At 41.5% G+C, this 12,518-nt stretch overlaps 1 protein-coding gene across 1 annotated transcript in view; it reads left to right on the top strand.

Moving 5' to 3' along the window:
* Positions 1 to 11,367, top strand: part of JPH1 (junctophilin 1) — a 77,500-nt gene extending 66,133 nt beyond the window's left edge. The window contains exons 4-5 of the mRNA XM_068525827.1: positions 3,431 to 4,071; positions 11,287 to 11,367. Coding sequence (XP_068381928.1) covers positions 3,431 to 4,071; positions 11,287 to 11,367 — 722 coding nt within the window. The remainder of the gene's footprint in view (positions 1 to 3,430; positions 4,072 to 11,286) is intronic.
* Positions 11,368 to 12,518: the final 1,151 nt, after the last annotated feature.

Raw genomic sequence — 12,518 nt, 5'->3', positions numbered from 1 at the left:
GATTTCTAAAGATCTAAAGGAGTGGTTAGACCGGTATTTGAGAGTTAATAAACATAATAAATACATTCAATGGAATCCAAAATAAAGCTTCGTAAGTCCATTACTACAAAATCCTCCAACGGCCAAATCATTCTCTGCTTGGCCTATTAGTGATAGCATAAATTAAGAGGTAGGCAGAGTTCTACTTACTCTTTACAAAGAGCATTTGAAACTGTGCTTTGTGTTCAGGTATTGTAAGTCTTTGATCTTTTTCCAGATAACTAAAGCATATCACTTTTTTAAAAATTATTTTTCTTGGACCCGCTATTACTGAATTGCCTGAGTTTCCTCCCAAATAAACGATCTCTTGTCACTGTTAGCGTTTCAGCAGTCTCATCCTTTGCTGGCAGCTGTCACTTGCTGGGATCTGTCAAAGCAGCTCCCATTTCAGCTTCTAATCTGCTCTCTGCAGTAAACGCAGGTGAGACCAGTGGTTACCCAGATAAATCCTGAACTTGTGTCACTGTTAGGGTCTCACATTTTCAAAATGGAGCACATAGGCTTTGTGACAGCTTTATTTCTCGTGGTTCAGTGACTGTCTTCTCCTTCCAAAATCAAGAATGTATAACTAGTCATGTTTGCCAGAGATTATTTTTTCCCGTTCTTTTCTGTTGTGTGTATTTAAACATTAGCTTTTAATATGACTTAATCTTAAGATAGAAGGATTTGCAAAATTAACTTTTGCACTTACCCCTTAAGATTGAAGACATTAAAAGTACTTCGTAATTTGTGTTTCAGAGTTAGGTGGCTTAAATGAAAAATGATTGGCTCTAAGAGTCTTGACCATTAATTACTTTTGCACGGAACACTTACTACCATGCCTAGATGGATGGGTATTTCAGTAATGCTGTGAAATTGGATAACAGGGAAGCACAAATGAAACCAAGTCTGATGAAATCTGGGGTAGAGGGGTGGGAGAAAAATATGTAAACAGCACACTGCAGAGGAGGGGTTGTGTGTAGATGAGGGGCTTCTCCGTGAAAGGCCAGTATGAATGTTCTTCACGGGTTTTTGAAAGTAGGGGCAAGCCTGTTGATGAAGAATGTCACTTTCTGGTGCTGCTGCTGCTTCTTTCTCTTGGTGGTATGTCCCAGTCACACCACCAAGGAAGAATCCAGAAACAAAGACAGCACCTTTTGAATCCTTGCGGTTGCCTCTTTTTCTTCACTCAAGTGAGATACATCTCTCTGTGCCAAGAATTCATACTGCCATTTTTGATGGAGGATGTAAAAGAAAATTGCCAATTTTTTTTTAAAGGGGGTCCTTAACCAAGTTTAGAAAGGAAATCTCAAATTGTCGGCGATCTTGACCTGTTTGGGAAATTTGAACCCTCTTTGGCTTTGTCTTCTGGAGGATGGAATGTGAGATAATGCTCTTTTTATGCTTTTGGCCCTGAGTACAAGCTATAAATGTGGGTTCTTGGGGATTCTCATTTCTGGGCTTAGTATATTCCATGTTGCATTATATTTTATCTTAAGGATACACAGGAGCAGTGTGACTTTGGGTTTTTCAGCTGCTACACAGCTGTTTCCATATCAGTAAAATCAGGATATTGCCTGCTTCCTAAGATTTTGGTGAGGCTTTACACTTTGGAAAATGCCTTGTATAATAAATGGCAGTCTCACAACAGTAAATTATTATTCAGACCATCATGGGAAGAGCAATTACAAGTCGGTGGTATGTAATATTTTTAATTTACCTTTTTGAAATTTTTTATTTTTACACAACTTTTGAAGGTTATTTTCTATTTACAGTTATTACAAGATATTGGCTACATTCCCCTTGTTGTACAATACATCCTTGAGCCTATCCTACACCCAGGAGCTCTTCTACTCCCCCACCTTATATTGCCCCTCCCTCCCTCCCCACTGGTACCCACTAGTTTGTTCTCTGTGTATCTGTGAGTCTGCTGCTTTTTTGTTATATTCCCTAGTTGGTTGTATCTTTTAGATTCCATAAGTGACCTCATACGGTATTTGTCTTTCTCTGACTTATTTCACTTAGCATAATGCCCTCCAGGTCCATCCATGTTGCTGCACATGGGAAAATGTCATTCTTTTTTATGTCTGAGTAGTATTCCACGTGTGTGTGTATAAAACCTCTTCTTTATCCATTCATCTGTTGATGGAGGCAGTATGTGTTTTTAACAATTTTCAGGATAATTGTTCTTCAGTCCCTCTGGGCTGAGAGGTGGGAGTAGAGACAGGAAGGGAAGCGAACAGATGCAGTGCTCTGGAGTTGACAAGAGCTGGTCAGCTCCTGTAAGCAAGTTGGTGGGTGATTTCTTCCTTGGATACTCCAGAGATGACATTGTCAGCTCCTGCCCATTTGCAGGGAAGAGGGCCAGCTGGACTGTGTGACCTTGACTTGACTTCCTGTGATGAAAAATGGCTGATGGGTGAAGTGGTGGCCAGAGGATGCGCAGGACCTGGTTACTGGGGAGGGGCTGAGGGGCAAAGTGCCTAGAAAGAAGGGCACTGCCTTGGAGCATGTCTCTGACCACTGGCCACCTTAAGCGCTCACTGCTGGTACCATCTTGTGATGCACATTCTCCTTACTCCCCACTCCCCCCAAAATCTGCCCATAAAATAACAATGGCACCAGGGTCCCTTTTTTTTTAAGTGAAATTTTTTTCTATTTATGAAAATAACGTATGATTGTTACACAATTCTAAAGTACTCAGAAAAAGAAAAAAAAAATCCTGAGACTACAGAGCCAAAGACAGCTGCCTTGTCTTGACTTTGATGCCTGCAGAAATGCTGCTGATGCAAATCCAGGCTGTGAAGGGACTCCGAGTAAGTTATAAAGTGTAACCCAAAGCTCAGAAGTCGTTCCTAACTAGGCAGTTTAAATGCTCCTTTGATGAAGGGTCATTAAAAATATGTTATCTGCATGTTCTCCACCTACAGTGTAGATACTTTATTAAACATTAATATATTTAAGTGTTCTAATATATTACATATTAAACATACGAGTCGGTTTATTTTTGTATATGAGTGTATACTCTGTATTTTAGTTAGACCGTGTAAGTTTGAACGTTCAGATTAATTACGGTGCTGTCTCCAGTGCTCCATCCATCTGAATTCTGCCTCTGTATTCTACCAGCAGCAAAAATCAGGACTGTTTAACTTTTGCGGCTATCACAGTAGTGTAAATAATGGTATATATTAACTTAAAAACCTTTCATCAGTAAATAATCTTTTCTCCCAGGGAATGAAACATCCTTATGCTTAGTCAAAGCCTCGTAAATATGTTTAAAACAAAAAGAGAAAAGGCTAAGCTGATTTAGCAAAAAAATATATGAGTAGCCATAAGGAACAAGCCCTTATGCCTTATTTTTTTTTTTTTTTTTTTTAATCACCTTCCCTTGTGTTGTCCCCTTTCTCCCCAGGCCCAGATTATGTCAAACAGAGATTTCAGGAAGGTGTAGATGCTAAAGAAAATCCAGAAGAAAAGGTCCCGGAAAAGCCACCTACACCAAAGGAATCTCCTCATTTTTATCGCAAAGGCACGACACCCCCAGGGTCTCCCGAGGCAAGTCACAAACAAGGCGGCTCTCCCTCCCCAGAGCCCGTGAAGAAGCAGAATCCCAGCTCAGGGGCAAGACTCAACCAAGACAAAAGGAGTGCAGCCAAGGAGCAGGTGACGGCCACCGTCAATAAGCCCTTGACCTCCAAGGCTCCCACGAAGGAGGTGGGAGCGGCTGTGCCCCACTCCAGGTACTCTGGCCGTCACCACATCCCTAACCCCAGTAACGGGGAGCTGCACACCCAGTACCACGGCTACTACGTGAAACTGAACGCCCCCCAGTACCCCCCGGAGGACGTGGAGGAGGAGGAAGGGCCAAGCCAGTCTTCCTCGGCGCTGGTGCACAAGCCATCGCCCAACAAGTGGAGTCCCCCTAAATCTGTGACAAAACCAGTTGCCAAAGAAAGCAAAGCTGAGCCAAAAGCTAAGAAGTCTGAACTTGCTATACCAAAGAATCCAGCAAGCAGCGATTCGTGCCCTTCTGTGGAAAAAGAAGCCAATTCGGTAAGTTGTGCGAGACGTGTTCTTCTCTGCCTTTGCTCCTTTTGGTTCTTTCAGGGGGCAGCGTGGGGCGTCTGCGCCTTGATGATGACGATTTGCACCTAGGTTAGCAAAAGTCCCCGGGAGCACCGGGCTGTGTAGAGTAGAGCCTAGCACTGGTAGCTTGAGCCACAATGGGCTCTCGGGCAGAAATTCCTCTGTGCTCACTCGGCCACCCTCAGGCTTCATGCAGGTAGGGTGACGTGACTAGCTTGTTGCAGCTCCACTTTTACAAGCCTTTACCAGCACTTCTTGGTGAGCTTCATGGTAGCTGTTGAATTCCCTGGCGGTCCAGTGGTTAGGACTCTGCACTTTTGTTCCTGGTGGATTTAAGGTTCTTTCTTCGTTGTGAAAGAATTCGGAGACAAAGTGATAGATTTATTTAGAGAGAAACACACTCCACAGACAGAGTGTGGGCCATCTTGGAAGGCAAGAGGCTTCGAAATATGGGGTTGGTTCGTTTTTATGGGCTGGTAATTTCATAGGCTAATGAGTGGGAGGACTATTCCAACTTTTGGGGAAGGGGTGGGGATTTCCAGGAATTGGGTCACTGCCCACTTTTTGACCTTTTATGGTTGACCTCAAAACTGTCATGGTGCTTGGTGGGTGTGTCATTTAGCATATGGTAATATATTACAATGAGCATATAATGAGGCTCAAGGTCTTCTGGAAGTCAAATCTTCTGCCATCTTGGACCTAGTTGGTTCTAACCAGTCTTTGTCATGTACTATGGCTATATCATTCTTTTAAAGGTTGTGCCCTGCCCCCTTCTGTCCTGTTTCACTTTCATTGCCGAGGGCCAGGGTTCGATCCCTGCTCAGGGAACTGAGATCCCACAAGCCATGAGGCACCACCAAAAAAAGGACTACAATGGTAGCTGTCTTATTAGCTCTGGCTGCTATAACAAAACTACCCTAGACTGGGTGGCCTAAATAGCAAACATTTCTCACAGTTCTGAAGGCTCAGGAGTCCCAAGATCAAGGCACCAGCAGATTCAGTGTCTGGTGAGAACCCACTTACTTCCTGGTCCATAGAACACAGGCCGTCTTCTCCCTGTGTCCTCACAGGACTGAGAGGAAACAAGCTCTCTCTCTGGTGTCTCTCCTTGGAAGGGCACTAATCCCATCCTGAGGGCTCCACCCACATGACCTGATTCTCTCCCAAAGGTCCAACCTCCAAATACCATCACATTGGGGGTTAGGGCTTCAGTGGATGAATTTGGGAGCAGGGGATAGATCCAAACATGCAGTACCTAACAATAGCTAATTCTGAGGGCTGGGAAGTAATCACGGCCCACCAGCCCCTGCCACTGTGCTCTAACCAGGAGGAGGGCTCCACTGCCATTTGCTAAGTCCTTAACCTGCCTTTTGGCTCCGCACCCACAATGGTCAGCATCTTTCTTTAGACAAAAGAACATCTTTTCTAGCTATTATGAATTATTCTCATAAATAGTGTGGATTTTATTTAATGGCCAGGCTTTGCAGCTAGAACTTTTTCTTTCCCATATGAGAAGTGAAATTTTTCAACTGTTTAAGAAAATCACTTTGGTCTTCTAACTAACTCCTCCGAGTGTCAGTGCTCCTAAAATTTCAGTTTTCTGGTAGATGCTAGTTTTATTATGAGTCTGGAGCATTTAAGGTTTTTGTTATTCAACCAGAAAGCTTTCAGTTATTGATAAATATCAACATCCTCATTCAATGAGATTTGTTAATGATAAAAGGAATTAGTTATTTTATCAAATTCTGTAGAATTAATAAAATCTGAAGCTAAGTAATTTTTGATAAAAAGCTGACTGATCTGTTGACTTAGCCATATGCCTTTGGAAAAGACTGTAATTTAGGGAGGAAGCCATAGCCGACCCAGTATTTACTAGTAATTTCAGAAACATATTTGCATAAAGGTGTGGATTAATATTTTGGCCATCGATACAACCATCAGTTTCTTCCCTTTAAGAAAAATTTCTTACTGTTCTATCTACTCCTAGGGTTAAACATTGAAATTCATTTTTTAATTAACTTACATTTGAAATTTCTTAGGTTTATTTTGCTAATATCAACACAGGTTCCCACCTTTTTAAAATTCTCACCGTTTTAATTATCTAAATGTAAATAAATCAGGTTAACATGATTAACTTTCTGAGAGTCAACCTCCATATAGGTAAATGGTTTTCAAAACAATAATTTTGAGAGCATTCATCAGTGAGCATTCATCTTTTAAAATATTTTAACACTGGTATGTCAGTATCCTGATATTATAACTGTCTGTGCTAATATCATCACTACTGAATTTGTTAAATGTGATGATAACTCACTTCTCATTTGGCTTTCAGCATTTACAGCCATAGGTTAATAAAGCCTCACATACGTATTAGTACTGGTTTGCCTGATTTACAAAGGGGAGATTCAAGCAATGCAAGGCTATATCGTTTATACCTCTGGGTACCCAGTAGTGGGGTTCAGTTGATTTCCAGAACTCCCCAAGGAGAAGTGTGTGCCCCAGTGTTCCTCATATTAGATGAGTTACCTAGTTCTTATCTGTAATAGTCTTTCTGTAAAACGTTACTAATAGGTATATTTGGTAAATTCAGAGCCTTCTTGTTTAGAAACAGCATCTGTCTTACGAATGTGCAGAACAGTCGGATCCTGGGAGTTGGCCAAGCATCGTGCAGCTCTGCAGGCCGGTCTCTAGGGCTTCCCCAAACACCCCAGGAGAGAAGGGAGGCCAGCAGCTCTGCACCTCTGTCAGGAGCTGGAAGGCAAGACTGAGTTGGCACCTTCACGCGGAGAGTTTAACAATGAACCTTCTCTTCCTTAATAACGTAAAGCTGCCTCTCTCACACCCCTTATCACTGTTTTCTTCAGTTAGGAAGTGACAAAATCATCCTAAAGGTAGTCAGTGAATGACCTTTAAAACAAAGGAGCACTGCATACAATTTCGAGGTAAAAAGACACTGTGTAAGTTAGAAGTTTACAAATAACAACATGGAAATTGATGGAAGAGTTCACGCTGAAGCAGACATTTGAGGGGAAGCAGACTGAATCCATCTTCGTGAGCAGCTGTGAGAGATCCACTCTGAGTCAGCATCACCGTTTGTAGGGTGGCTTGACCAAACAATCTGCACAATTTTAGGCAGCCAGCTTACTGGGACAGTGCAGGCTAGCGGCTAACGGTGTGGCCTCTGGTGCCAGACCTCATAGGTTCACGTCCCAGCTGTGTTACTTACCAGCTCGATGACCTCAGGCAAGTTTCTTGACTGCTCTATGACTTGATTTCTTCATCTGTACCTGTATCAAGGGTTGTGGTAAAGATTAAATGAGTTGCTACTTTATAAAGTTCTCAGCACAGTGCCTAGCACAAAGTAAGTATTCAAAGAGCATTGACTGTTAACTGAGTTTGCCTTAACGCTAGTTGGAGCATAAATAGTTCATAAATATTCCAGTAGGTTTTGACCCACCCTCAGGATCACCCTGGATATTGCTCTAGAAATCCAGAGACTCTTCTGGGACACAGGCTGACACTTAGGGGAAGGGAAGCCCTGGCAAGGATCACTCTGCAACGTCCCTCCAAGCCTGTGACTCCTGTGGACGCAAGTCCCAGGAGAGCACATTCTATGGGATGCCAGCATTTTTTGTAGGATTTTGCAGTATGGCAGCTTGTCTAGGAGGCAGTAGAGGTATCTTTAGAACCTTATCATCAAATAGACTAGTGAGGAGTCTTCTCTTTAGGAATCTCAACTCCTGAAAACTACCTGCACTTCTCTGTTAGCAAGTACACCGGTCAGCCTCCGAGTTTGAGATTTACCCGACCTTTCTTCTGAATTGTCGTAAAACCTAAGGCATCCCTATCCCTGTTAGATCAGGTTTGAACCACACACACACACACACACACACACATTCAATAAATACATATAATTAAACTTTGCTTTTTCCATGTTTTTGGAGAAGTTTGAGGTTTAACATAATCTATACTAACTCTTCAGAAAGTTCTTCACAATTTTAAATAAGTGATAGTATCTTGAAGAAAAAAAATTTGAGTTAGAACGTCTTTCCATATTTTGACTTCCTGCACTTTATTTTCTAACTGCCTGAAAGTTTCTTCCAAACAAGACTCGCACTTTGCCCTGCCACAGCCTCTTTTATTACACCTGTCCCAGTCAGTCTTGAAAATCAAGACTGATTTTTTTTTTTCATTTTGCTATTTTAAGCTACAACTGGCCACCACAGTCGTATTTATGAGACTTCACCATAAAGCTTTCCACCCTGTACCCAGCCCAGGTATCTGAAGAGCACAGAGGTCACGTCTTGGTATCTGCCTATTAAACATAGCATCCCAGAATTTATTTTTTACCTGGTTGCTGTTTGAGTCTTTTATTGCTGGTTTACCCTCATCTTTCATCCTTAAAAATAGCTTTATATAATGGAGCTATACTAGTAGGATAAATATACATGTACTTGTATATTAGAATATATACGGGAGAAATACATGTTCAATAGTGTATGTATATAAATATATACACACACACAAGCCCAAAATACTAACCAATTCAAAAAGGTTAGATGAATTCATAGAACCTTATAAGGATTTATGAAACGGGAGTTAAAGGTCCAGGCACACCTTAAGTCTTTGAAAGTAGCTTTACTGAACGTGCTCTATTATTCTGCTTTCCTAGGGTCCGTGTAAGTCACTGAACTCCACACTGTATTGCTCTGACCCTGTTACTTTTCCTCATCTTCTTTCATATCACTGTCTTTAGGAATTATGAAATGAAATCCACTCACCCAAAAGAGTTGAGACGATCCCCAAATTCTTAACACATTCATGAGCAAGATCTAATCAGTCTGTGTAGTAATAGCATTTCCTTCATCTCCATGCTGAGTAATAATGTTGAAAGATCATCTCAATTATTTTCTGAGTTATAAGAGTTTCCTACATTATTTATATGTTCTAAGTTAACCATAATTGAGGAGTTACATAGGTTTAGAACACAACTATACTAAAAGAACCATTGGTCGTTAACAAGATTTGATGTTTTTCTGATACTACAGTATCATAGGATGTAGATGAAAATGCCATTTTAAAGAAGTTGATGGGAAATTATTTTTAAACTAAGGCCTGTGGGTTTAATAGAGATAAAAAGAACATGTAGCTCTGAAGTGAACAGACTGAAGTTTAATCCCAGTTCTAACTTGTTCAAACTGGCTTGAGTAACCTTGGGCAAAACACTTACCCTCTCGGAGCTTTGTAAAATGGAACTAGTAGTCACTGTGAAGAATTAAAGTGTTTGTTTTCCTCCCATTTACTTGGGGTTTAGGAACTAGGCTTTTTCTTCTTCCTAACAGTCCCTACATCAAGAGCACCCATTTTTCTTCCTCCTCTCTCACACCCTGATTTTATTAATCACCCTGTTCCTCATTTAATACAATACAGTGAATATATCAGTTCAACCACCACCTCCATAGCACTTGGAAAAGTACCAAAAGATTGGTTTTCATTAAACATTGGTTGCCTGGATGAATTGGGCAGCCCTTATGTGTGGGTGTAGAGTGGTGAACAAGGCAGTGCCCCTGTGGAACTCAGTCTAGGGGGAAAGACGGCAGTTAACAAGAAACGACAATGAAGTGTGAAGCGTTAGGGTAAAGAACAGGGTACGCTGACCTCTACCAAGGAGGTTGTGACCTCATCCAGAAAGGAGGCATCCTTGAAGTATATGAGATTCAAGCCCTAGGTCCTGCGAGATGAGCACTGGACCAGTGGCAGTTCCAGTCTCCCTTACTCACTTACCCACCCCTCCCCGCAAAAAAAATCACATCAATACGACACTTGAGGACTCTGACCCAGTTTCACTGTAGTCTCATTGGATAGTCAAATATAGTACAAGTGTTTCCTCATCTGTAGAAGGAGAATAAAACTACCTACCCAACCTCTCTTATATGGCAAGTTTTAGAACACTTTTAATGCTACTTAAGAATTAGACACGGACTTCCCTGGTGGCGCAGTGGTTAAGAATCCACCTGCCAGTGCAGGGGACACGGGTTTGAGCCCTGGTCCGGGAAGATCCCACATGCCGCAGAGCAACTAAGCCCGTGCGCCACAACTACGGAGCCTGTGCTTTAGAGCCCGTGAGCCACAACTACTGAGCCCATGTGCCTCAACTACTGAAGCCCGCGTGCCTAGAGCCCATGCTCCACAACAAGAGAAGCCACCGCAACGAGAAGCCCGCGCACCGCAACGAAGAGTAGCCCCTGCTCGCCACAACTAAGAGAAAAGCCCACGTGCAGCAACAAAGACCCAACGCAGCCAAAAATAAATAAATAAATTTATAAAAAAAAAAAAAAGACACTATTTTAATAGTAAATACTAAGATCGCGTCTTTGTAATAAAGATGGCTGAGCACGGGCAGATCTAAAAAGATGGGTCGTTATAAGGTTTCTTTGTTTTTTTTTTTAAAAAAAAAAACAAGTAAATTTTGGGTACCTTGGGCTACGTGGTATTTATTATAGCAGTATTTGGCAAAATAGGACTCTGTCATTTGTTAAAATGTAACCTGATTTCTGAAATGTTGTGGCTTTAAGCAGAGAAATTAAAAATTAGACCTGCACAGTAATTTCTGAAAGGGCTCAATTTCCCACTTGCAGCTTTTACCTTACGGAAGGGATAGTATCCAAAAAGAAAACCAGGAAAAGCAAGAGTCAAAGAACCGCATTTTGAGTTTTTCCTAAACTTTTCCAGAGCAGCCTCTTTGTCCTGCAGATTTCACTCTCCCGTTCTAACTGCCTTTACGAGGAAATGATTCTTCCTTATCCGACGACTTACACCTTAACCTTAACAAAAATGCGTATCTCATTCCCATCAGTTTTTAAACCCTTTATGGTGAGCTGTGTCTCACCCAGACTGTTGCCCAGTGTTTCGAGGTGAAGTCGATTATTTTTTAAGTCTTTTTTTAGGTTTAATCAAGACCGGATTCATCTTTAAGTGAAAGTTCAGAGATGGCTCCATTTAAATACAGCGTAGCTATTTTTAGTTTATACCGTTTGGAACTGCCGTCATTCTTCATACCTTATTTACTGCAACTGTGTTGGGTCTTTTTAAATATTTTTTGGTAACTGGTTTTGTGAGCTAATTTATCTACTGCTATCAACATGGAAAAGTGACACTTGTTTTGTTCTATTTCGTTTCCAGGGCCCTAATTCAATCATGATTGTCCTCGTCATGCTGTTGAATATTGGGTTGGCAATTCTTTTTGTTCACTTTCTAACTTGACTGGAATTAGGAAAGGTAAGAATAGCCTTAATTTCTCTATAAAATCACAATATATAACATTTTTTTTCCCATATTCAAATTTACATTTTTTTTTTTTTTTAACAACTACGTATTGTCCTTCACTTTAATTTTGGCTGTGCCTGAATGTGATTCAACATAGTTACTTAATGATATAACTGTTTTGACCCTTCAGTGAAGTCATGACAACTAGTGGTGTTAGCCCACAGTTCTCTGCAGTGGTGTCATCAGCCCTTTAAATGGCACACCCCGGTCAGACTCAGACACAGGGAAGGAGGCTTGGAATTAGGATGGGATCACCAGAGAGAGAGAGAGAGGGATGAAACTTGGAAAATTCAGCCGGAGGACCCGTTCGGTCCCCCTGGGAATGCTTTGGGGTCCTCTGGGAGCTGAAGCAAGCAGCCATGTTGGAGAGCAAAACTTAATAATCATTCTTTTTTAAAATCTGCTGAAGCAGCCCCATCCGGCGAAGTTCCTGGCATTGGCTACTCCATCTGTCCTAGCACAGTGTGACTAAACTGGAAATGTATGGAGCTGCATTTTTTTTTTTTTTTTTTTTTGATGGAAGTCAACAGCTGCCTTACTATTTTACCATCTGACGTTTCTAGTAGGGAGCTGGGGAAACAAACGACTGCCCGAGGAATGTGGTCGGAGGACTGTGTTGCTGTGGCCGTGGTTCCAGCATTCACTCCTGTCTCATTAGAAGAAGTAGGTAGCAGCAACACTCACCAGTCTTATGCCATGACCTGCTGCTTTCTCGTCTCCTGGAACGTCCCGGGAGAGAAGGTTTCGTTGGCTTGTGCACGATTATGTTCATTTCCGCTGTTTATTTAAATCCGACGTATAGTCATCTACAACACGCGGTCCTGGCTGTGGATGAAGCACATGTGTCGCATCTCAAGGAAAAGAAACAACAGAATGCTAGAGAAAATGTGTTTCTTTTGATAGCAATACATCATTCTTCATGTCGTTTAGTCTTCCTAAACCTGTAAAAGGCTATTTAAAATTTAGCAATTTGAAGGCATTACACCTACCTAAGAATAATTTAACTTTAAACATTTTTAACACTACTGAGATGAATTATTTACGCACTTAGGAGGTGCTAGATTTTAAAAGCTGAAAGACAACAGGAT

This window comes from Eschrichtius robustus, chromosome 17 (genome assembly GCF_028021215.1).
Source record: "Eschrichtius robustus isolate mEscRob2 chromosome 17, mEscRob2.pri, whole genome shotgun sequence".
NCBI lineage: Eukaryota > Metazoa > Chordata > Mammalia > Artiodactyla > Eschrichtiidae > Eschrichtius > Eschrichtius robustus.
This window is presented reverse-complemented; position numbering and strand designations above follow the sequence as displayed.